Source organism: Pan troglodytes, chromosome 18 (genome assembly GCF_028858775.2).
Source record: "Pan troglodytes isolate AG18354 chromosome 18, NHGRI_mPanTro3-v2.0_pri, whole genome shotgun sequence".
Taxonomy (NCBI): domain Eukaryota; kingdom Metazoa; phylum Chordata; class Mammalia; order Primates; family Hominidae; genus Pan; species Pan troglodytes.
In genome coordinates, this window is record NC_072416.2 from 26,958,880 (window position 1) to 26,985,436 (window position 26,557).

At 46.0% G+C, this 26,557-nt stretch overlaps 1 protein-coding gene across 1 annotated transcript in view; it reads left to right on the plus strand.

Moving 5' to 3' along the window:
* The window catches only part of CACNG3 (calcium voltage-gated channel auxiliary subunit gamma 3), a 107,036-nt gene extending 87,125 nt beyond the window's left edge, over nt 1-19,911 (plus strand). Inside the window, exons 2-4 of the mRNA XM_016929639.4 lie at nt 4,224-4,307; nt 12,311-12,451; nt 18,847-19,911. Of these exons, the coding sequence (XP_016785128.1) occupies nt 4,224-4,307; nt 12,311-12,451; nt 18,847-19,358 (737 nt within the window). The 3' untranslated portion in view covers nt 19,359-19,911. The remainder of the gene's footprint in view (nt 1-4,223; nt 4,308-12,310; nt 12,452-18,846) is intronic.
* Nucleotides 19,912-26,557: the final 6,646 nt, after the last annotated feature.

A 26,557-nucleotide genomic window follows, 5' to 3' on the forward strand; every position in this document is an offset into this window, starting at 1 on the left:
AATCTTTAAACCGGGGACCAGCAAAATTGTTGTTAAACAGCCAGAGAGTAAATATTTTCAGCTTTGCTATCTCTGTGGCAAATACTGAACTCTGTTATAGTGGCATCAACATGTTTTATTTTCTTTAGTTCTCAAAATGGCTTCATGAGGAGCCTAATGTTATAATGAGGAAATTGAAGCAATATAAACAAATGGGCATGATTGTGTTTCAATAAAATTTTATTTTCCGACGCTGAAATCTGAATTTCACATTTTTTTTTGCAGGTCAAAAATAATATTCTTTCGATTTTTTTTTCAACTATCTAAATATGCAAAAACCATTCTTGGCTCATGGGCTGTACAAACGTGGGTAGTAGTAAGCTGCTTTAGACCATTAAAAACTGGTGACTGCAGGCCAGGCACAGTGGCTCACCCCTGTAATCCCAGCACTTCAGGAGGCTGAGGCAGGTGGATCAGCTGAGGCCAGGAGTTCAAGACCAGCCTGGACAATATGGCAAAACCCTTTCTCTACTAAAAATAAAAAATTAGCTGGGCATAGTGGTGCATGCCTGTAGTCCCAGCTACTTGGGAGGCTGAGGCAGGAGAATCGCTTGAACTGGGGAGGTGGACGTTGCAGTGGGCTATGATTACACCATTGCACTCCAGCCTGGGTGACAAGAGCGAAACTCTGCCTAAAAAACAAACAAACAACAACAACAACAAAACTAGTGACTGCGTCTGCAGGAGCTACTGGCGTTTGCTGGTTCTAAGTCTTAGTTTCAAGCTGCCTGAAGCCATCATGAATAGGCCCATTTCACAAGCAGATGCCCACATGTATGTAGTTCCGAATTCCCTCAGTAATTCTGACTGGTCTGTATTTAGTAAGGTTCCCATTCCATCTTCACCTGAACACTTTCTTCCTTTGAAATCTTTCGTGGAAAACAGCAAATAATGAGGAGTACGGAAATCAACTAACAATGGATGGTGTCACTACCAACACCCTTCCCCTGCCCAGGCGCCCCTGGGACATGCCATGGGGAAGCATAGTTAATGGAGAAGCCACTGGTCCAGTTCATTGCCAACATCAATAGTAGGGGGTAGGCTATAAAATGATCATGAAGCGACCAGGCAAAGAACTTAGTTCACAATACAGACTTGTTGAAGAGAGTGTAATTCATAATAGTAGTTAGGAACTTTGTCTTTGGGGTCAGCTGGTAAATGTCAAGCTGTGTCCTTGAGTAAATCGGTGACTTGGCTAAGCTTCAATTTCCTCCTCATATTAATAACATTGCCTCATTATAACATTAGGCATCTCAGGCCGGGCACAGTGGCTCACACCTGTAATCCCAGCACTTTGGGAGGCTGAGACGGGTAGATCAGGAGGTCAGGAGATCAAGACCATCCTGGCTAACACAGTGAAACCCCATCTCTACTAGAAATACAAAAAATTAGCCAGGCATGGTGGCAGGCGCCTTTAATCCCAGCTACTCAGGCGGCTGAGGCAGGAGAATGGCGTGAGCAGAGCAAGCAGTGAGCCAAGATTGCGTCACTGCACTCCAGTCTGGGCGAGATTCCATCTCAAAAAAATAATAAATAAATAACATTAGGCACCTCATAAAGTCATTTAGATAGCTAAAGAGGATAAAACACGTAAATGTGGCCGGGTGCAGTGGCTCACATCTGTAATCCCAGTGCTTTGGGAGGCTGAGGCGGGTGGTTCACCTGAGGTCAGGGGTTCAAGACCAGCCTGGCCAACATGGTGAAACCCTGTCTCTACTAAAAATACAAAAATTAGCCAGGCATGGTGGTCGGGAGGCTGAGGCACAAGAATCGCTTGAACCTGGGAGGTGGAGGTTGCAGCGAGTTGAGATCGTGCCACTGCACTCCAACCTGGGCAATAGAGCAAGACTCAGTCTCAGAAAAAAAAAAATGCATAAATGCTTAGAATGGTACCTGGTATATAGTAGGTGCACACGTGTGTTACTTATTATGATTTCTTATCCAGTCAACTGGAAGGGGATGGGGCTTAAAACCAAACAGGCATATATAAATGAAACTCTAAAATATGAACAAGCATGAATAAGGTCTTTTTTTCCCAATATCAGGGAAGAAATTATGGGTCTGTCTTTTTTCTAAGAATTTCCTTGAGTCTTCTCTCCTGAACCTCCTTCCTGGTTCTGAGTCTATTATTTGCCTGGTAAGCAGAGAATCAGAACCAAGGAGATGTTCTACATATTCCAAGGCATTTATTATGAAATGGCTCTGGCCTGGAGCCTACTTATAGTAGAAATTAAATATATGACACTCTTATTTTTATGAGATCATAGTAGACATCATGATAGTAGCCATGGTAGCCATAATAATAACGGCTACTATTCATAGTGTAATGGTGAAACTACACAGCCTTTGAAACCTGGATCCAAAAATCAATTCCATCACTCACCAGCTGTGACACCATCTCCTCTGTGATTTTCCATTGTCTCATTATCAAATGTTAATACTAATAGCCTCTACCTCCTGGGGTGGTAAACAAGGGTAAATGAGATAAGGGGTGTAAGGTTTCAGCTATGTGCCTGGCCAATTGGAAGCACTTAATAAGTGTCAGCCATTATTATGACATGCCTAGAGCTTTGCAAAAATTATCTCATGTTCATGTATAGCCTTATTTCATTCTTACAATAACAGTTCTGAAATACCAATGCAGCTCTGTCTGATTCTGAACCTTGTCCGTTTTCCACGACATCACAATGCCCGCCCCCCTGATTCCACTCCAGCTACACAGACAGGGAAAGGGACAAGAATGCATAATTTCTGGAAAATTTTTTGTCCTTTAAAAGAACTGGCAGAGCTATTAACTGCCCCCAGAGACTGGTTAACTGTCTAGTTAACTAACACCCAAAATGATGATTAAACATCCACACCTCAGCCGGGCAAGGTGGCTCACGCCTGTAATCCCAGCACACTGGGAGGCCGAGGCAGGTGGATCACCTGATGTCAGGAGTTCGAGATCAGCCTGGTCAACATGGTGAAACCCCATCTCTCCTAAAAATACAAAAATTAGCCAGGCATGGTGGCAGGTGCCTGTAATCCCAGTTACTCGGGAGGCTGAGGCAGGATAATCTCTTGAACCTGGGAGGCAGTGGTAGCAGTGAGCCGAGATCGTGCCATTGCAATCCAACCTGGGCGACAAGAGCGAAACTCCGTCTCAAACAAAACAAAAAAGACAGCAAATGTGGACGGATGTTCAAGATGCATGTTCAGCAAATCTGAGGGTCCCAAAGGGGTGAACCTCATAGCGAGGGAGATGAGCTGTGATCCTTTGGGAGGGCAGAGAGGGAAAGGGAGTGTGTCCTGTGGTCAGATATGAACATCCTTGGGGAGAGTGGACTATTCTGGAATGCCTGGACTCAGCTCTTGATTGGAATGCCAGTTGTATTTAGGTTGGTGCAAAAGTAATTGCACAACTGCACAATTACTTTTACATCAACCTAAATAACTACTTACCTGAGTGATTTCAAGAAAAATTCTTAAGCACTGTTTCCTCATTGGTAAAATGAGCAGAAAAAAATGATGTACTTGAATTCTACCTGCTTTTTCCTTCACTGACTGGAGGAGAGGGGAAAGATAAGATAGTCTTCATAATTAGTGTTTATGTTTCATGGTGTTTTTGCGCTTCTGAAGTGGATCCCAATATCATGCAAAATCTAAAAAGCAGCAAATTTCCATCTCCCGCTTTGTGTTGTTTATCTTTTGCCTCTACTGGTCTCTTTTTTGTGCCCTAAAGAAACATGCTGTTGATGACTGATCCCGTTGGCTCATGCCTGTAATCCTAGCACTTTGGGAGGCTGAGGAAGGGAGGATCGCTTGTGGCCAGGAGTTTGAGGCCAGCCTGGGCAAGATAGTGAGACCTTTTGTTCTCACTATCAAAAAATGTTTAATTAGCCAGGCATAGTGGCACATGCCTATAGTCCCAGCTACTTGGGAGGCTGGGGTGAGAGGATCACTTGAGCCCAAGAGTTCAAGACTGCAGTGAGCCATGATTGCACCACTGCACTCCAGCCTGGGCCACAGAATGAGACCCTGTCTCTAATAAAAAATAAAGGTGCTCTTGGGCCTACCAGCCCAACAACCCCACAGCCCCCAACAACCAGAGAAAGGATCTGCACATAGTGGTGAGGACCCAGGCTGGGCCCCCGGAGCTCTGTCTCCTCCGCCAGGCTCAGAACCCTTATCTGTTTCCACAGGGGCTTTCCGAGGCGTGTGCAAGAAAATCGATCACTTCCCTGAAGATGCTGACTACGAACAGGACACAGCCGAGTATCTCCTGCGTAAGTTCCCCGGCTTCTCGGGTCTCTCTGGGAGGAAGGGATGGGCCCCTGCCATCACTCAGCTGCCTCTGAGTCGGAGGTTCCTCAGCATCTGTCCCTAGAAATGGATAAGTGCAAAGAAGCCCCATGTGCCAGTACACAGAGACATTCAAGTGGTTCTGAGAGCTAAGCCTCTTTAGTTTCAATGAATTAGAAACAGAAAGAAGAAGCAGGGGGTAGGGTGGGGAATGGTTCATGCCTGTAATCCCAGCACTCTGGGAGGCAGAGGCCAGAAAGGATCGCTTGAGCTCAGGAGGTCGAGATCAGCCTGGGCAATATAGCAAGAACCCATCTCTACAAAAAATTTAAAAATTGGCTGCATGTGGTGGCACACACCTGTAGTCCTAGCTACTCAGGAGGCTAAGGTGGGAGGATCATTTAAGCCCAGGGGATTGAGGCTGCAGTGAGCTCTGATCATACCACTGCAGTCCAGCCTGGGTGACAGAGTGAGACCCTGTCTCTGAAAAGAAAGAGAAGGAGAAAGAAAAGGAGAATGAGAAAGAGAAAGAGAAAGAAAGAGAAAGAGAAAGAGAAGGGAGGAAGGAAGGAAGGGAGGAAGGAAGACAGAAAAGTAGGTGAGTCAAAACTGAAAGGTTCTTTTTAGTCAGTTTAGGAGAAAAATCTAAGGAACTTTCTCTAACTTGAATGCAAGTTTTCACTTTCCCAGGAGGGTTGATTGGAGGTGCTAATGGCAGAGTGCTAATGGGTGATGTGAGGTGCTAATGGGTGAGGTCCCAAGGAGCAAGGCCTAGGAGAATAAATACAAACCCAAGTTCACCTCTTCTTTGACTTCCCTCCAGTTTCAGTCCTACTGGGACAGAGCCAATGTCTCTGTAGGATTTTTCCAAAGTCAGTAACCTGGATATGACATGAACTGTCACAACTACAGCATGTAGGAGCCAAAAGAATGTGGTGGCTTTGAGCCAAGGCCTCTGGAATCTGGGCTTTGACCCTTGTTTGACTCTACTAGCTGGGTTGGACTTGAGGCAAGGGGCTTTACCTCTCTCTCTAGTTCCTACCTTTCTTCATTTTTTTCTGAAATGGAGATTATAATGTCATCCATCTGACAGGGTCACAAAAATTAGCAGGGGCCCAACACATAGTCAGGAGGCAATATGCATTAGCTCCCGTTTCTTGCATGGGATTAGCAATGCAAAATTCACTGCAGAGATGAGCCTTCCATTGGTCAAGGCACAGAGAGAACTTGATTTGGGATTTTAATGTAATTTCTTCAGCAAGAATTTGTGTTGGATTCACTCAAAATAATGAGGCCAAGTGCAATGGCTCACACCTGTAATCCCAGCACTTTAGGAGGCCAACGTGGGAGGATCACTTGAAGCCAGGAGTTCAAGACCAGTCTGGGCAACATATTAAGTCGCCAACTCTACAGAATTTTTTTTTTTTTAATTATCCAGGCATGGTAGTGTACACCCTTAGTCCCAGCTACTTGGGAGGCTGAGGTGGGAGGATTGCTTGAGCCCAGGAAGCTGAGGCTGCAGTGCCATTGCTGTGATCGTGCCATTGCATTGATTGTGCCATTGCGCTAATCAATAATATTGATTAGTGACTGGCTACACGGTGTGGAGGATAGTGTCAGATGCAGCATTATTAGGTTAATTTATGCTACTTGTGGCAAAAGCCAGCAATTTCAAGAGATGAGTACCCAGCTCAAAGAGGACAGAAGGATGTGATCACTGTCTCATTTTAATGTCTCTCTGGGCCTGATAATTAAAAGGACTTGCATTACTCAGATAAAAGTTGTTTTCTTTTCTCACCCCTCACATCAGCAGCTCAAAAAGATTCAGTGTGGAGAGCAAAGTTAGCCACACTTAGAGATGTAGCTTAACCAAAATTTGGGAGATGACACAGATCACTTGCATCTTCTCAATAGAGAATGGCATTAGTCATCACCAGTGGGGTTTTACCAGAGTGCCCATAGATTTTCTTTGTTTTTCTTTTTTATGTTGATAAAACATGTTGACTCTGTCGGAGACTAAACAGAACTGTGACTTCTCTTCACAACTTGTATAGCTGATTTTAAGTTCTTCAGAGAGGCCCATAGCTTTTCTGACAAAGTATTTTTTTCTCGTCTGGGAAGATGTCCCTTCCTCTCTCCTCACCCCTAGCCCACGGTCCACCTAAGCTTCACCAATAGCAGCAGAATTGGGCTAAGGTTAAGGAGAGGCCTTAATGAGAACGCAGATTTCCTGCTGAGAGTTTTGGAATTCCTAATCCAGCCACGTAGGGCTGGGAGCACATTCCTGCAGGTTTCTCCCTGCCTGGCTGGTGTTCACTCTGCCTGCCGGTCCCTTTCCTGACCCACAACCCTGGTGGGAATGGGATTCTGCATATCGACTTTTCTGTTGTTTCTTCTTTCTCCTATGCTCTTTGGGGTAGGCTACAGCATAAACCCATAGCAATGTTACCGGAAAGGGGTCCAGATCCAGCCCCAAGACAGGGTTCTTGGATCTCACACAAGAAAGATTCAGGGTGAGTCCACAAAGTAGAGTGAAAGCAAGTTTATTAGAGAAGCAAAGAAACAAAAGAACGGCTACTCTATTGACAGAGCAGTGGCATGGACTGCTTGACCTAGTGTATTATAGTTACTTCTTGATTAATGGTAAACAGGAGGCGAATTATTCATAAGTTTTCCAGGAAAGGGGCAGGCGATTCCAGGAACTGAGGGTTCCTCCCACTTTAAGAACATAGGGTAACTTCTGACATTGCCATGGCATCTGTAAAGTGTCACGGCGCTGGTGAGAGTGTCTCTTCACATGCTAATGTATTATAATTAGCATATAATGAGCAGTGAGGACGACCAGAGGTCACTTTCATCACCATCTTGGTTTTGGCGGGTTTGGGCTGGCTTCTTCACTGCATCCTGTTTTACAGCAGAGTCTTTGTGACCTGTATCTTGTGTTGACCCTCTATCTCATCCTGTGCTTGGAAATGCAGCCCAGCAGGTCTCAGCTTCATTTCACCCATCCCCTATTCAAGATGGAGTCGCTCTGTTTCCAATGCCTCTGACAGCAGAAGGTTCAAAGCCCACAGGTTCTGTTGACTAGAGACTTCCACAACACAGCACTGGACTTAGAAAGTCCTATTCAGACTCCAGTGGTGGGGCTACACTTGAACAAGCTTATGTCCCCACCCTTAAGACCTTAACTTAGCTCCATATAGTTTGGGGAGGAGAAACAGGGAAGGAAGACAGTAAAAACCTCTTTGATCTGAAGCCACCATGTGTCCACTGGGCTAAAACAAATGCAAGGTGGGCTTCCACTGACTTAGCAGAATATTTCCTGTCTGAGGCAGACACTTATAGCCAGAGTTGACAGAATCTGCTTGTATCTCATTTGAGGGGCAAAGACTGGGGTCTCCCCACCAATGGTTCCCAAATGATGATTGCACCACTTGGGAAACAGTCACATTTACATATCTCCTATCCACATGTTTCAAACATAAACTTTTTTTTTTTTTTTGAGATGGGGTCTTACTCCGTCATTCAGGCTGGAGTACAGTGGCATGATCATAGCTCACTGCACCCTCAAATTCCTAGGCTCAAGCCTCTTGAGCTGGGACTACAGGCACCCACCACCACCATGTCTGGCTAATTTCTTTTTACATTTTTTGTAGAGTTGGGGTCCCCCTATGTTGCCCAGGCTGGTCTCAAACTCCTGTCCTCAAACAATCCACCTGCCTTTGCCTCCCAAAGTGCTGAGATTACAGGCATGAGCCACTGTGCCAGGCCCAAATATCCATTTTTGTGTAACCAACACAGTTCAATAGCTTCAAACATTCAAATCATTTTCTTAGGGCACACATCAAAGGTTAATCATGCTTTGATTTTTTAAAAGGTATTCACTTTTTATTAATTACACTCATTACATTGAATACTCAAGCAATTCCTGTCAATATACAATGTAAATGATCCCTTTAAAGGTTAGTCCACAAGTCCCTAACACGTGCTTGAAACCACTGGAGGAGACTTGCCCCTAATATTTGCAAGGGCCCAAGGCAAGAATTCAGCTGGAAACCCATAGGTCATATGTGTACATTTTTACAAATTATAAATAAGTTGTGCCCACAGATGGGCCCATTAAAAATAAGATACACTCACTTACAGAACCCCCGAGCTCACTCCCTGGGATGGCCCCCTTGACCTGGGAGCTAAAGGAACCAGGGGCCAGCTCTGTCTCCTGCAAACCTGCATAATAGAACTGCAGGACTTTGCAGCAGGCCAGAACTCAGCAACGACACTAATCATGCCTAACTAAAGTTAAGGGTTGATGTAGCCAGGAAGGAAAACAGGAGGGGCAAGGAAGAGGATTTGGCCAACAGGCAGCAGGTGCACTTCATTTCATTGAAACGTACACATGTAAGTTTCTAAAGCTTCAGTTCATGGGCATCCAGCCTGTTAGAAAATTGGGCCAGTTTCAGCCAGGCATGGTGGCTCATGCCTGTAACCCCAGCACTTTTGGGAGGCCAAAGCGGGTGGATCACCTGAGGTCAGGAGTTCGAGACCAACCAGACCAATATGGTGAAACCCAGTCTCTAAAAATACAAAAATTAGGGTGGTACGGTGGCATGTGCCTGTAGTCCCAGCTACTCGGGAAGCTGAGACAGGAGAATTGCTTGAACTCGGGTGGTGGAGGTTGCAGTGAGCCGGATCGCACTATTGCACTCCAACCTGGGTGACAGAGCGAGACTCCATCAAAAAAGGGAAGGGAAGGGGAAGGGGAAGGGGAAGGGGAGGGAAGGGAAGGGGAGGGGGAAAGACAGACGAAAGAAAGAAAGAAAGAAGGAAAGAAAGAAAGAGAAGGAAAGAAAGAAAGGAGGGAGGGAGAGAGAGAGAAAGGAAGGAAGGAAGGAAGGAAGGAAGAGAGAGAGAGAGAGAGAAAGAAAGAAAGATTGGGCAGTTTCAAAACCAAAGCAAAATCCCTTCCATCTTCTCTCTCTTTTTTTTTTTTTTTTTTTGAGACAGAATCTCGCAGTGGCGCGATCTCGGCTCACTGCAAGCTCTGCCTCCTCCCGGGTTCACGCCATTCTCCTGCCTCAGCCTCCTGAGTAGCTGGGACTACAGGCGCCCACCACCACGCCCGGCTAATTTTTTGTATTTTTAGTAGAGACGGGGTTTACCGTGCTAGCCAGGATGGTCTCGATCTCCTGATCTCCTCACACCCGTGTGCCGTCAGCCCCCAACTTCAGGTCTGCCTCTTCATCCCTCCTAGGCCCACAGGTTAAATAACTTACCAAATTTTCAGAAAACTGAAAACACAAACAAGCAAACGAATGAAAGTGCAGTACCAAATGAAAATGGCCAGAGCTAAACAGGCAGAAAAACACCTAGTGAATATGGAGGTTAAAGGCTTTAACACTGAGCAATGTGAACTAAGCTTTGAACCCCTGAGCCAAAATAAACTCGCATCCCTCCCTGGCCCCACCCCATTCCCTTGCAAGTGTCCTTGGTCAGGAGAGGCTCCTCTATTCACTCAGCACCTAAGACCAAACGCAACTCGCAGCCCACGGCCAATCCATCAGCAAATTCTGTTGGCTTTACTTTCAAAATATAAAGTACTCCCTGAATCTGGCCACGTCTTACCACCTCAGGTCTACCCCCGCAGTCCAAGCTATGAAGGGCTTTTGCCTGGGTTATGGGGTTTTTTTGTTGTTGTTGTTTGTTTGTTTGTTTGAGACAAGGTCTCACTCTATTGCCCAGGCTGGAGTGCAGTGGTACGATCTCAGCTCACTGTAGCCTCTGCCTCCTGGGCTTAAGTGATCCTCCTACCTCAGCACCCCCAAGTAGCTGAGAACACAAGCGCACACCACCATGCCTGGCTAATTTTTTATTTTTTAGCAGAGATGGGGTTTTGCCATGTTGCCCAGGCTGATCTCAAATTCCTGACCTCAGGTGTTCCTCCCGCCTCAGCCTCCCAAACTGCTGGGATTACAGGCATGAGCCACTGCTCCCAGGCTTGCCTGGATTCTTGTGGTTCTACCTGTCACACGGGGCTCGGCCCTCAGAAGGGCCCCACCCTTGGTTCCATGTTCTGCTGTCACTATCTTGAAATTCTTAACAATTCTGGAACAAGAGGCCTCACTATTTTTTGTTTGTTTGTTTGTTTTGAAACAGAGACTCGTTCTGTTGCCCAGGCTGGAGTGTAATGGCGCAATTTTCAGCTCACTGCAACCTCCACTTCCTGAGTTCAAGCAAGTCTCCTCCCTCAGCCTCCCAAGTAGCTGAGATCACAGGTGCCCTCCACCATGCCCAGCTGATTTTTGTATTTTTAGTAGAGACAGGTTTCACCATGTTGCCCAGGTTGGTCTTGAACTCCTGACCTCAGGTGATCCACCCACCTCTGCCTCCCAAAGTGTTGGGATTACAGGCGTGAGCCACCATGCCTGGCTAGGCCTCACATTTTTGTGTTGCACAAGGCCCTGTAAATTATGCAGCTGGTCCTGCCTGTCATTGCTACTAGAGTGTAAGCCCCTTGATGACAGGACCCCTGGCTCCTTGGTAAACCAATGAGCACAGAATTTATTCAGCTGATGTATTCTGGCCTGGACCCACCAGAAAATACTCTTATACTGGATAGGTAAATACTGGGACCCCAACCACATGGGGCCCCTCTCCCAGGACCTTAGGGCCCTCCATGATCCAGAAAATATTTAATAAGAAGCTGACACAGGGACCTCCAGGACTCTGCTTCGACTCCTCAGCCAGTGTCCCTTTTGAAGGGCAGTGCCTGCGCCTTTGTGGTGGTTAAACATGTCAGCTATGACTGCAGCACCCGCCACAACACCTAGCATCTATTAGGTGCTCAAGAAATATTTGTCAAATGAATAAGCAAATTCATTTGTTCATTCGTGACTAAATGGGTATTCAATGGGTGTTGTCATACTCTCTACTATGCAAATGTAGATGCGTGCAGGGAAAGATTCTGCATTTTAATGAGCAGCATGTGGTCTGATGGGAGTCCCTGTATACAGGGCTGGCTGCATCATTTGCAGGGTCCAGTGTGAAATGAAAATCCTGGGCTCTTAGGCCGGGTGCAGTGGCTCATGCCTATAATCCCAGCACTTTGAGAGGTTGAGGCAGGAAGATTGCTTGAGGCCAGGAGTTCTAGACCAGCCTGGGTAACTTGGTGAGATCCCATCTCTACAAAAAATATAAAAATCAGCCAGGCATGGTGGCACATGCCTGTAGTTCCAGCTACTTGAGAGGCTGAGGCAGGAGGATTGCCTGAGCCTGGAAGGTGAGGCTACAGTGAGCCGTGATTGCACCACTGCACTCCAGCCAGAGTGACAGAACAAGCATCATCTCAAAAAAACCTCAAACAAAAAACAAAACAGAACAAAAAACTTTTAATTTTTTCTGCGATCGCTCTCGATCTATCATGGTGTTTTCTATTTGCCATTTAATATCACCCTCCTTGGGGGCAGGGACATTCTCCCAGTGAGCGCAAACCCTCCCAGGGACCTGAGGCTTGCACCCAACTCTGACTCTCCTTGTGTCCGTGCCTGGGCTCCCACCAAGGGCAAAAGTGAGGGCAGTAGTCGCTGGGCTGAGGAGGGAGAATGGGCGTTTGAGAGCCTTTTCCAGGGAGGCAGGGAGGTGGGAAGGTGTTGGTGATAGGTGAGGAGGTAGAGAGTGGAGTTCCACATAAGTCAAGTCTCCAAGCCCCAGCGCATGTGTCATTGTCCCATCAGACTTCACTTCACTTATAAAACACACATTCGATTATAAAATCGTTAAGACTCTCAGAATGGTGACTGCAGAGCATCAACCCCAAGTGCCAAGACTCCTTCTAAGCACAGGCCCTGAGCGCCTGGTCTCATGCCCGTGTTAGACATGGGCTCTGTTCTCTTCCTGTGCTGCCTTCCTCTCAGGCACTCCTGCGCTTGCAATGGGAGGACCCCAGGGGCTGGCTGGGCACAGGCAGAAGCCTCTCTCCTTCTCTCCACAGGAGCTGTGAGGGCCTCCAGTGTCTTCCCCATCCTCAGTGTCACACTGCTGTTCTTCGGCGGGCTCTGCGTGGCAGCCAGTGAGTTCCACCGCAGCAGACACAACGTCATTCTCAGCGCGGGCATCTTTTTTGTCTCTGCAGGTGAGTGTCTGGCCCCAGCCCTGAGATCTTCACAGATACCAAACTGAAGCCAGGGCCACATGGAGGAAGCAGTGCTACTCAGGGCTCCCTCCAGGGAAGGAGCAAGAAAATGTTCCAGTTGTGCTAAGGATGAGAACTCCAAGAATTCCATTAGAACCAAAGATGCCAAAACTCTAGCTAAAGCCGGCATGAAGAAAAAACAGGGAGGAAACAGCATGGCAGGATCAGCTGAGATTGAAAGAGAGAGAGGGAAGAAGAAAGGGGCAGGAGAGGGAAGAAGAAAGGGGCAGGAGAGAGAAAGAGAAAAGGAGAGAGAGATTTATAAGAGTGTACATACATGCTTGCTGCTTGCATATGTGGTATGTGTGAACTGATTGACTGGGGAGGCTACAGCAGGAGGATTGTTTGAGCCCAGGAGTTCGAGACCAGCCTGGGCAGCACAGTGAGACCCTCATCTCTACAAAAAACAATGTTAATTAAAAAATTAGCTGGGTGTGGTGGTGCACACCTGTGGTCCCAGCTACTCAGGAAGCTGAGGTGGGAGGATCACTTGAGCCCAGGACGTCAAGGCTGCAGTGAGCCAAGATCTTGCCACTCCACTCCAGCCTGGGTGACAAAGTGAAGTCTCATCTCTAAAAAATAAATAAGTAAATGTAAAAATATACAGCTGCATTTTTGTGTTCACTTGGGCATGTTAATATACTATCTCTGGCCCTTTGGGATTTGTGTTTGACAGCTACTTATTGTTCAAGCCTCTCTTACTCACCATTTTATACCCTCCTCCACTGTTCCTATGCCAATCAATACTCTGCCATCACCCTGCAAAGTTTGAAAGTCATCACGAGAGTCCAGCCCCATCCAGCTTTTGAAGTGCTCAAATCCTCATATCATTCCAAGCATCTCTGGGAACAAGGTAAAGACCAGCAGCCCGAGATGCTCTGGGGGAAGACCTCATAGTCAATAGGAGCCCTGACCAGAAGAAGGCACAGGGTGGTAAGGATGCTGAGAGACAACTTTCAGAAAAGGGTCCTGTTAAAGGGTCCTGTTCTCTGCCTCTTTTACCTCCCTCCACCTCCATCCCTTCACTGGTGTCCTGTCTTCCTTGCTTCCCTCTGGGTTTTCATCCTTCATCCTTGCTTTCACCCCTTTACCATCTCTTCCTACCCGACTCCTCTTGGGGTGGATCAGTGCCATTTGGATGAAATGCTTTAGAGAAGCAAAGAACAGGGCAGGGATGGGGGAAGACGGGGCTGGACTCTGGTGATGACTTTCAAACTTTGCAAGGTGATGGTAGAGTACTGATTGGGATGGGGACAGCGGTGGAGAGTATAAAATGGTGAGGAAGAGTGGCTTGCAACCCCCCTGGATTTCAATCCTGGATCCACCAATCAGGCCTTGGGAAATGTGATCACCTCTCTGTAATTTGGTTTCCTTCACTATAACATGGCAAATAATAATAGTACCAACTGCAGCTGGGCTTGGTGGCTCATGCCTGTAATCCCAGCACTTTGGAAGGCCGAGGCAGAAGAATCACTTGAGCACAGGTCTTCAAGACTAGCCCTAGGCAACACTGCATGACCCGATCTGCACAAAAGTTTAAAAATTAGCTAGGCCTGGTGGTGGGTGCCTATAGTTCCAGGTAATCAGGAGGCTGAGGTGGGAGGATTGCTAGAGCCCGGGAGGTCAAGGCTGCAGTGAGTCATGATCACACCACTGCACTCCAGCCTGGGTGACAGAGCAAGACCCTGTCTCAAAATAGTCGTAATCATAATGATAATAGTACCAGCTGCATGGGGTTTGCTGGAAGGAGACTGTATTAGTTTGTTCTCACACTGCTAATAAAGACATACCCGAGACTCAGTAATTTATAAAGGAAAGAAGTTTAATTGACTCACAGTTCCACATGGTTGAGGAGGCCTCACGACAATGGTGGAGGGCGAAGGAGGAGCAAAGTCACGTCTTAACATGGCAGCAGGCAAGACAGCTTGTGCAAGAGAATTCCCCTTTATAAAATCATCAGATCACGCCTGTAATCCCAGCACTTTGGAAGGCTGAGGCGGGTGGATCATGAGGTCAGGAGTTCGAGACAATCCTGGCCAACATGGTGAAACCTGTCTCTACTAAAAATACAAAAATTAGCTGGGTGTGGTGGTGCAGGCCTGTAGTCCCAGTTACTTGGGAGGCTGAGGCAGGAGAATCGCTTGAACCCAGGAGGCAGAGGTTGCAGTGAGCCAAGGTCACCCCACTGCACTCCAGCCTGGTGACTGAGTGACACTCCATCTTAAAAAAAAAAAAAAAAAGCCATCAGCTCTCATGAGACTCATTCATTACCACAAGAACGGTATGGGGAAAACTCCTGTCTTGATTCAATTATCTCCACCTGGCTCCACCCTTTACACATGGGGATTATTAAAATTCAAGGTGAGATTTGGGTGGGGACAGAGAGCCAAACCATATCAGAGACTGAACAGAGAAAGCACAATATTATTTTCTAGTATTAGAAAAACAGCAACCACACAGTTCCAAAATCTGGAGCCCCACAAGATCTTGCTCGAATTCCTTCCCCACTGCTTCGCCTGCTGTGAGATGAGAAAGGGAGACTATCTAAAGCTGAGTCTCTGAGAACCGACTCAAGCAACAGACCAGAAAGAGAACTGCCATCTTGCCCCACGGGAGTGAGATCAGCCCACAGGTGGCGGTGGCCTCTACCTTGCTCTGTGTGGACAGATGTTAGCATCTGGCAAACCCAGGGACTTGTTTTGTCTTGAGGCACGTTCCTGTCACTGGTGGCCCCATCCAGATCTCCCGGGTGCTTGGCCGATCCAGAGGATCAGTACCAGTGTCATGCTGATGTGAGAGTTTCCTAAGAACAAGAGAAGATCATTATTTTGTCCCCCAAGGGGATTGTTAGGGAAGAGTGTGTCACCAGCAACTTTCTTCTCACAAGAGGTATTGTGAGGGATGGCAGGTAGACTAGACACATAGGAACTAGAAAGTGTGTAAGTGTGTGGAGGAAGCCTGACGGGAAGGCAGAGGCTTGGGGTCTAATCCTAGACCCTTCCACTGATCTCCCCAAAGAACCCAAAGATCTTGTTTTTCCACCTCTAAAATGAAAGGATTGGAGGATTCACTACTCTCTAAGGCTGTTTTTTGCTCATCTACACTAAGGTTGATCATTTGAGGCAAGCAATTAACAACCCTTTAAATCGGTAAATAAGAGTGCTGGGGGGAAAAGAGAAAACAATTCTTAATTGAGCACCTACTATGTGTCAGATACTATGCAGAATGCCCAAGAGCGTAAGCTCTGAAGTCAGGCTGCCTGGTGCAAATCTAGCTCTACTGCTTTCCTGCTGTGTGACTTTGGGCAAGTCACTTAACCTTTCTGTGCTTCCATTTATTTCTCCATCTGAAAAATGAGTATCATAACGGCCCCACCTCTTGAAGCTGTTAAGAGGATTAAATGATTTGGTATCGATAAAGTGCCCAGAGTGGTGCCTATCATCCAGTATGTGTTCAACACATAGTAGCTGTTATCATATACAATGTACCATTTAATTCTCATATCAACTCCACTTATTCACTCATTCAACAAATATGCACTGCCCTCTTGCTATGAATCAGACTCTGGGCTGGGAGTTACGGCCACAGCAATGAAGGAGATAAGCCTAGTCCCTGCCCTCAGGGAGTTTACAGTCTGAAAGTAGGACAAAGCAATTGCCTACTCAGATCTTGTTTTCCCTAAGCCTTGTTACTGAAATCTAAATCCACCATGGCTAAGAGCTCTGGATTCAAATCTCACTTCAACCATTTTCTATTAGGTTGATGCAAAAATAATTGTGGTTTTTGCAATTACTTTTAATTTAATGGCTGTGCTCGACATGGGAAGTTACTTACCTTCTCTGTGTCTGTTTCCCCATCTGTAAAAGAGAAATCATTTTTTAAGTGGGCCTGCTGCAATGATTAATAGGTATGATGCATATAAAGATTTTGCACAGTGCGTGGCACATGGTAAGCGCCCTGTAAATAATTGGCAACTCGCTTGACTTCCTATCAGTTTAGTCTGACATCTGAGCCTCTCTTTGAACTTCTTTCTTTCCTTCCCCACTCCCCCCCACCCACCATGCTGCCCCCAGAAAGACCTTCTTTGGGGACTTTCCAAATTTTGCCACCAAAATATTCCTCATGGCAGAGGAGAGGAAAAACATGGCTCGGGGGAGTCAGGGGGCATCAATAGAAGCCACCTTCATTGAGCTGAGATGTCTTTGAAGTCTGACTCCCATTTAACTTAAAAATTCATGTGAATTCTACCTTCTCCTCCTTATTATATCTATGTTCATTTTAATATAAAAGAATATGTCTTCCCTACTCATCTTCAAGCCAAGTTGACACTCCAGGAAGAGGAGCCGTTTGTCACCCTGTGGTTTCTTGCAGGCTGACACAGAGCTGGATGTGTCAAACCCCATAATAAGAAATAGCTCAGTGATGAGAACTTGCTGCCTACCTGCTGAATGTCTGTGCTGGGTACAGCCAAGAGGAGGCAGGAGAGAAGCAGCAAATTTTAGCCCTGTACTCTGGAGACAAATTTGAGATGAAATATAATGAGAAGTCCTATTCAAAATATTGAGGCTGGGCATGATGGCTCATGTCTGTAATCCCAACATTTTGAGAGGCCAGGGTGGGAGGATCACTTGAGGCCGGGAGTTCAAAACCAGACTGGGCAACATAGCAAGACCCCATTTCTAAAAAAAAAAAAAAAAATTAACTTAGCTGTGCTTGGTAGCACATACCTGTAGTCCCAGCTATTCAGGAGGCTGAGGAGGGAAGATGCCTTTAGGCCAGGAGGTTGAGGTTACAATGAGCTATAATTGTTCCACTGCACTCCAGCCTGGGTAAGAGAGCAAGATCCTATCTCTAAAAAACAAAACAAAACAAACAACAACTAATAATCCTAATGCATGTGCACCAGCTAAGCAGAAGGGTGGCACTGGAGCACAGTCCTGTGTCTCCTGCTCTACCAAGCTTTAACCCTTTGGTTGCTGGACTGTAGGGAGATCTTGGGGATGCCCACAAAGAGTACGGAACATTCAAGGAATGGAGAGAGAATTCAGGAGGCTCCTGGAAATGGTTACTCACCAACTGTTGTCGGAAACTATAATGAGGGACAACCTCCATTTAGCACCACCCTACAGGTAGCCTAAATTTGGAGGCAAAGAGATGCCAGCTGGTGTACCAACAACCTCCATGAGTCGTTGTTGGCACCACGCCCTGGATGAGGCCCTTGAAACAAAGGGACAAAAAAAGACATATCCCCTTCGGAGTAAGAACATGAGAAAGGTAGGCAGAGATGTGCACAGCCCTCCAAACCTCCTGCTCCTACTGACCACTACCTAGGAAATTGATTCCTCTCCAGTGGGCTAAGCAGCTATTTCCAACAATATTGGCACTTTGGGAAGCTAAGTCTGCAAGCCTCGCCCTTTGGAGGTAACAGCTTCCTGCTCCCCAAGTCCTGGTGCCCTGGTGCTCAAACAACAGCTGATCTGAAGCATTATCATATCCTGTGCAGATGAAAAGACTTGGTAAGCTCCCACCTCTTCCCCATGGGTTTATTTATTGTCCCAAATTGTAGCTCCAGACCCATACATTTCCACTGAGCAGCTCCATTTGGATTTTCCATAAGCACTTCCAACTTAATGTGTTCAAACCTCCTCTTTTATCTAAACCTGGATTCTCTGTTGCCTCTTATTTGAGCTCAAACTGCCACCAGCTTCCCAAGCATTCAAGTTAGAACCCTAGTAAGTCATTCTCAATGCCTTCTCTCACATGCCATCGTCAACAGTCTTTCATCTCCTGGCTCACCCCTATTTGATTTGCAGGATCCGGCTCAAATGTCACCTCATCTTCAGTGCCAAGTTCTTAGTCTTTCTCTCTCCTTCTCTTCCTGAACCATTTTTATGTGTCTCCTTAGAACCCTTACTGTATTTTCCTGTAATTGCATTTACATGTCAGTCTTTGCTACTAATGGTAAAGAATTCAAGGGCAGAGGCGTGTATCTTGTTCATTTTACAATCTTCATGACTTAGTGCCAAAGATTAAGTGTTGATGAGATGAATTGCTTCTAAGGGAAAAATAAGTGCATTCTGAGTTCTTCCGTACTTGCTGTAGGAGTAGGGTGTATTCTTCAGCTGAATACACATTGCCTGGAACTGAGCAGCAGAATTCTTCATTTCCTCAGTGACAGACCATGCAAGAAGAACTAGGTGGTTGGATTTCCCAGCTATAATCCATTCTCCTCTCTCCCCATTACCTCCACATTTTCTATAAATATTTTAAGATGGAAAGTGACAGTTCTCTCCGAGGTGTATAAAGGACGTGTTTTTCTTTTCCCCTTCTCTTAGGGTTAAGCAACATCATTGGCATCATAGTTTATATATCAGCCAACGCCGGAGACCCCGGGCAGCGTGACTCCAAAAAAAGTTACTCCTATGGTTGGTCCTTTTATTTCGGAGCCTTCTCTTTCATCATCGCAGAAATTGTAGGAGTGGTTGCCGTGCACATCTATATTGAAAAACATCAGCAGTTACGAGCCAAATCCCACTCGGAGTTCCTGAAGAAATCTACTTTTGCCCGCCTCCCACCCTACAGGTATCGATTCCGGAGGCGGTCAAGTTCTCGCTCCACCGAGCCCAGATCCCGAGACCTGTCCCCCATCAGCAAAGGCTTCCACACCATCCCTTCCACTGACATCTCGATGTTCACCCTCTCCCGGGACCCCTCAAAGATCACCATGGGGACCCTCCTCAACTCCGACCGGGACCACGCTTTTCTACAGTTCCACAATTCCACACCCAAAGAGTTCAAAGAGTCACTGCATAATAATCCGGCCAACAGGCGCACCACGCCCGTCTGAACTGACCTCTGACCTCTGCCCCACGCCCAGCACAGCCTTGGGGGAAGTGTACAGAGATGTCTCTGAGGTTGCATGGCATGGTCCTCGTGATGGTATTACTTTTTACAAAGAATGAAACCAAATGGACTCAGCCCTCTCCCACATTTTCCCCTCACCCTCCAAGTCCTAACCCCTCCATCCTCCCTAACTTTTCAAGCCAATCCCTTAATGTCATTCCTCTCTCTGTGTATCTGTGCCAGATGTTTTCCTTTCTTCCTTCTTTACTGGAAGGACCTCCACATTCTTCCCTCCTTGGAAGAGGACTTTACTAAAAGTCACAGGTGGTGGCCAGGGGGGATTTCCGAATCTCCATCAGGCGCGTTCATAGTTGTCCCCATTGTCTACCCACACAAATCCTCAGGAAACCAACCACCGCCCAGGTGGCCCTGAGGGAGGCATTCACCTTTACGTGTTAGAAAAACATGACCAGAAATCAAAGATGTCAGAGCCCCGAAGCAGCTAATGTAATAAGCACTCATGTTATTAAAGGTTTTGCCTTGTCGTAACCAACCGAGCCGGGGGTGTTTTGTTTCTTTTGGGTGTTTCCTACACAAACTCACTCACCTGCCTCCAAACTGGCTCATGTCCATCTTGGAAGCTGAACTTTGCTCATCCACACTTGAGCCACTAGGAAGGATCTCCCTGCACCTTTGGAAGCTAGTAAGGTATTCCCACAAATGTCCGAATCAGTGCAACCTTCTACTTGAATTCCTGGAGGCTACCTGGGGGTGGGTGAGTGAATGCTGGTTTTCAAGATCTAACTTTGGCATGCAATAGCTCTAGAACCTTGGGCAAGTCACCTAAGCCTCAAGCCTCAGTCTCCTCATCTGTAAAATGGAACATGATAATAGCACTCTCCTCCACAGAGTTATGAGGTTTAAATAAAACTGTGTGTAAAATGATTAGCACATTGTAAACAATCGATATATATATTTCAATGTTTCAGGTGGATTTTAGGCAGAGTAAGCATTATGTTGATCTGCTTTTGCTGTGACAACAAAATATCAAAATGGGCCAGGAGAGGCGGCATGAGCTTGTAGTCCCAGCTCATGGAACTACAGACTTGGAGGCTGAAGCGGGAGGATCACTTGAGCCCAGGAGTTAAAGAGTTCAAGTCTAGCTGAGACCCCAGCTCTTAAAAATAAAAAAATCAAAGACTGGTTAAACAACAGACATTTATTTCTCAAAGTTCTGGAGGCTAAGGAGTCTAAGAATAAAATGTCAGTAACTCAGTTTCTGCTCCGGGCTCCTCTTCCTGACTTGTAAACAGCAGCCTTCTTGTTGTGTTCTCACAAGATAGAAAGAAAGTAATATCTTTCTCTCTCTCTCTCTTTCAATTTCTCTTTTCATAAAGCCACAGATCCCACAGTGAGGGTCCCACGGGTCCCACCCCCATGATCTCATCTAACCCTAATTATCTCTCAAAGATCTTATCTCCAAATATCATCACACTGGGGATTAGGCATTCAACATATGCATTTTGGGGGAATGGGAAGGTGGATGGAGACACAGTTCAGTCCACAGCAAGTGTTACTTTAGCAAGATAAAAGCCAAATGGAAGTTACTTTATATAAGGGAGAGAGAGAGAGTATACTTTGCACAGGCTCTGAGGGCTCTGGGAAGAGAGAATGGAAGGATTTGAATATTTTAAATATTTGATGTTAGAAAGCATGAGAAATATGTTGGCCAGGCATGGTGGCTGACTTCTGTAATCCCAACACTTTGGGAGGCCAATGTAGGCAGATCACTTGGCCAAGCTCAGGAGTTTGAGACCAGCCTGGGCAACACAATGAAACCCTGTCTCTACAAAAAAATACAAAAATTAGGTGAGCATGGTGGCACATGCCTGTAGTCCCAGCTACTTGAGAGGCTGAGATGGGAGGATCACCTGAACTCAGGGAGGTGGAGGCTGCAGTGAGCCGTGATCATGCCACTGCACTCCAGCCTGGGTGACAGAGTGAGACCCTGTCTGAAAAAAGAAAAGAAAAAAGTATGAGAAATATGTCACCTATGCCCACAGTGACTTCCTTGAGCATTTTTGGCACACACCCAGGTCTTCGCACTTCTGAGGAGCCTTCCCACTTAGGGCCGCAGCATGCTAGGAGGCAGGGTTGCAGGCTTGAGAGCTCACACTTAGCTGATACTGTGGGTACCAGGCTGTGTTCTGCTGCCATACACACACAAAATTATTTCATCCTTCCAGTAATCCCATGAAGAAAATACCTCCCAAAATCTCCACTTTACTAATGAGGAAACTGAGGAAAGAGAAGTACCATGACTTGCCCAAATTGTATTCCCACTATGGGACAGAAGTACTGGGAAACTAGTACCTTGCCCACACTCACACAGTAAATTTCATTGTAAAGTGCACCTAGGGACAATTCATTTTGTTCAACACTTGAGTCATTGCATGCAAATGACACGCACATACATTAAATTATCTCATTTAGTCCTCCAAAGAACCACGTGTAGTAGGAATTATCATCTGCATTTTGGCAGGTAAGGAAATAGAGGCTCAAAGAAAGTAAGCGTCTTGGGTGCTAATGAGCAGAGCGACATTTGTATCTAAGCCTCTGCTTCCTACGTTGCGTGGCTTCCCCAGTATTCCAGCATTTTCCAAGCTCAGTCATTTGAGTGCCACTCCTAGGAAGTTTTTTATAGCCACATCCCACATCAACAACTATTTACCTAATGTCTTTCTTCAAGCCTACTCGCTTTTAATCCTTTAATAAATATATTTCGAAAAGGAATTTTATAACACTACTATAAAGAGAAAACTGAAATTCCTTGCCATAATCAAATGGTAACTGGGAAAATAAATACAATACAAACAAAAACAATCATGCTATACTTTAGCTGTTGCTAGCTTAGCTCACTGCAACCTCCACCTCCCTGAGTTCAGCTGAAGGCCGGCTGCCGGCTGCCTGTTCTTTGTGAAAAGGATATAACCAAAGTGTTAGAGAGGTGTTAAAGGATATTCTGGCACCAAAAGAAGATGCTTCCCTTGGTTTACTCAGAAGGAGCAAAGAAGTCAAAAGGGAGTACCCTTCTTACTGTGTGATTTGACGCTCTGTGATACTGCGGCCATGCACCTTATCAAATCATCTACTCTTTTTTTATGGAAGTTTACAGAGCACTTTATTTTTTAAATTTTTTTTTAAAGATGAAGGATGAGGTAGATTTTATTTTGAAGCACGTGAAAAATATTTGGGAATGGTAACTCAGGTAATTTTTTTTATTATTATTTTACTTTAAGTTCGGGATACAAGTGCAGAACTTGTAGGTTTGTTACCTAGGTATACATGTTGCACGGTGGTTTGCTGCACCTAGCAACCCGTCATCTAGGTTTTAAGCCCTGAATGCATTAACTATTTAAAACTGTGGAATGCTTCACGAATCTGCATGTCATCTTTGCTCGGGGGCCATGCATCTCCTCCTACTCTTGGGGACAAGTGGTCCAGCCACCCTTGGAGAGGGAAGGATCTGAGAACTGGAGCAAATAGGTGAAGAACACTGTGAAGGGGAAGCAGCAGCATCCAGGCACCCTGGGAACTGGGAGTGTGCAAAAACAGGGCATCTGGGAAGTGGATCTGGGATGGAGAGAAAGGCCCCAGGGCCTTAACTAGCGGGGTATCAGCCCTGGTAGTCAAGAATAAAGTCCCTCTGCAAAGGCCAGAGTGCTAGAGGAGAGAAATGGCCACGTGACCCCCGGAAGGACTCCCTCTGTACCCCACATGCCTCCCCACCGCACCATCTAGGTTTGCTCCCTGAAAAGCTTTGGCACAGGAGCCTCGGGATACCTTTGCTTGACGGCTGCTTAGTTGAACCCCGCTGGCTGGCATCAGATAGATATTAATATTACCACTTCTGGGTTGCAGCCAGGATTCAGGCCAATCCTTGCCATCCAAATCCACTGGAAGAGTATTTCCATTCACTAAGCCGCCACCCTCTGTGTCAGACACCGTGCCATGAACTTCACTCATCTTGTCTCATTGAATTCTCATATTTGTGGCAGGTATGATTGTTAAATCCATTGTGAAGATAGTGAAACTTACAAGTAGACAGCAAAGCCGATACACAAACCCACGTCTGCCTGACTTGAAAGCCCATGCAGCAGCCCCTCACTAAGCATTCCTGGCCATGCTGCTTGAATCTCTTGCTCCATTGCTGAGTTCTCCATCTCCTTCTCCCTCAAATGCAGCTCCCTTTCCCAGCTGCATTTGAGGGACCAAATTTCTGGACCAGCAGATCCCTCCACCAATCTCAGGACCAGAACCCTTGAGTTTCTCTTTGCTGCTGCTTTAATGTGTAGTCCCTGGAACTGAGTTTTTGCCAAGTTATGCCTCTACCTTTTGAGAACAGAGAGGCAGCTTGCACAACATTCAAGCATGGAAACTCTGCAACTGGATCTGGACAGTTGCGGAGTTTGATTCCTTTGACTTTGAATCCAATGACTTTGAATCCCAGCTCTGTATTTATCAACCACAGACCTTTGACAAGATCGTCACCCTCTGTCTCAGCTTCTCTGTCCATAAAATGGGCACAAATATAGCACTTACTCCGTAAGTTCATCGTGAGGATTAAATGAGCTTACCTTCACAATGCACTTAGAAAAGAACTTGAAACACCATAAACACCATATAGATGTCAGCTATTGTGACTTAATATAGTTCACAGATTTACATTTTTCCCATTTGGGTGCTTTTCTGCCTAGACAATCTTCTTTTCCAGATCTTGTCAGCACAGGCTTCTGCACTAATCAGGCTGGTGTCCACACTATACCCTGGGCTAGCTCAGGCTTTCTCCCGATTCTCTGCCTTTGCTGATAAAGGTTATCCCTACCTGAAATGTTTCCACTTGCCCTCTCCAAATCCTATCCATCCTTCAAGGCCAAGGTCAAGCCTCATGCTTTCCATGAAGTCTTTTTTTTTTTTTTTTTTTTTTTGAGATACAGTCTCACTCTGTTGCCCGGGCTGGAATGTGGTGGCACAATCTCAGCTCACTGCAACCTCCGCCTCCCAGGTTCAAGCAATTCCCATGCCTTACTCACCCAAGTAGCTGGGATTACAGGTGTACACTAAAACTCCCGGCTAATTTTTGTATTTTATTAGGGATGGGGTTTTGCCATGTTGGCTGGTCTCAAACTCCTGACCTCAAGTGATCTGCCCACCTCGGCCTTCCAAAGTATTGGGATTACAGGCATGACCCATTGCACCCAGCACCATGAAGTCTTTTGTGGCTCCTCGGGCCACACAATCTCTCACTTCTGCGCATTCATCCATTTATTTATTCATTTATTTATTCAGCACTTATCATTCAGCACTTATTGTGCGCTGGTGCTATCGTTTGGATGTTTGACCCCCTTCAAACCTCATGTTGAAATTTGATCCCCAATGCTGAAAGTGGAGCCTGATGAGAGGCAGATGGGTCAGAGAGGTGGATCCCTCATGCGTAGATTAATGCCCTCCCTTGGGAATGAGCGGATTCTTACTGTATTAATTCACATGAGCTGGTTGTTTAAAACAGCCTGACACCTCCCCTCTGTCTCTCTCTTGCTTCCTCTCTTGCCATGTAATCTCTGCATATGCCGGCTCCCCTTGCCTTCTGCTGTGAGTAAAAGCTTCCTGAGCCCTCACCAGAACAGATGCTGGCACCATGTTTCTTGTACAGCCTGCAGAACCGTGAGCCAAATAAACCTCTGTTATATATAAATTACCCAGCCTCAGAGATTCCTTCACAGCAACACAAAACAGACTAAGACAGCCAGAAGGAGTAATAATCCCAAAAGATATGACCACTGTCCTCATGGAAGTCTCAGTCTAGTAGAGGAGACAAGCACTGAACAAATGAACATACACATCAACATCATTCAAAATTGTGATCTATGTCATGAAGGGAAAACGTAATGCAAAAAATACAAATATAAATGGGAATCTCTGGCGAGGTGTGGTGGCTCACACCTGTAATCCCAGCACTTTGGGAGGCCGAGGTGGGTGGATCACTTGAGGTCAGGAGTACGAGACCAGCCTGGCCAACATGGTGAAAATTCACCTCTACTGAAAATACAAAAATTAGCCGGATGTGGTGGCACACGCCTGTAATCTCAGCTACTCAGGAGGCTGAGGCAGGAGAATCACTTGAACCTGGGAGGCAGAGGTTGCAGTGAGCCGAGATCAAGCCACTGCCCTCCAGCCTGGGCGACACAGCCAGACTGTAACTCAAAAAATAAAATAAAATAAAATAATAAACAAATAAACAGGGACCTCTAATTTAGCTGGTGGAGGGGAGATCAAAGAAGAGGAAATGACATTTAGGATCAGAACAAAAGCAAGATTGGGAGTTATTCGAGGAAAGGGAATAAATAAAGTGTCTAGGGGAAAAAAACCAGCATGTGCAATGTCCTGAGACTGGAGAGACCAAAAACAAACAAACAAACAAAAAACAACCAACCAAGCAAACAACAACAACAAAACAGGCCAGTAAGGTGTAGGAAGAGTAGCACTGATGAGAACAGGAAAGAAAGCTGGGTCCAGAGGATGCAGCATTAAGGGCATGCTAAGGATGTTGAGTTTTGACCCTAAGTGCATTTAGAAGCCATTTGACAGTTTTAATCAGGAATACATTAGACACTACCTAACATGTATTTTCAGAAGTTTAATAAGTTAGGCACCCAGTGAAATGCTAGTTTCCTAGATCTTATCTCTGGAGTATCATTGCCTGCTTTATCTACAGTCCCTGGTAGGAAGGCAGGACCCTGTCCTTGGTCACAGCTGATTGGATCAAAGATTGCACCCAATATAAGGCCAGCCAATCCAGTCATAGGATGGCCAGTGGTCTAGGATTTGCAACTAGACTCCAAAAGGTCAGCTGGTCCAATCAGATGATCTCTATGAGACTTTTAACTAAGAGACACAAAAGGCAATTACCAGTTGGCTACAAGGAGCAGAACAGAGAGGATATGAGGGACCCATGAGGCTAGGGCTGCAACAGTCAGCCAAATGCAGGTTAAAGTTATACCAAAAAAAACTGCTTGGTAAAGAGAAGACAACTCTGTAAAGGCTTCTCATTGTACGTAAATAAAATTCAAATTTTTGGCCGGGCATGGTGGCTCACGCTTGTAATCCCAGCACTTTGGGAGGCTGAGGCGGGTGGATCACCTG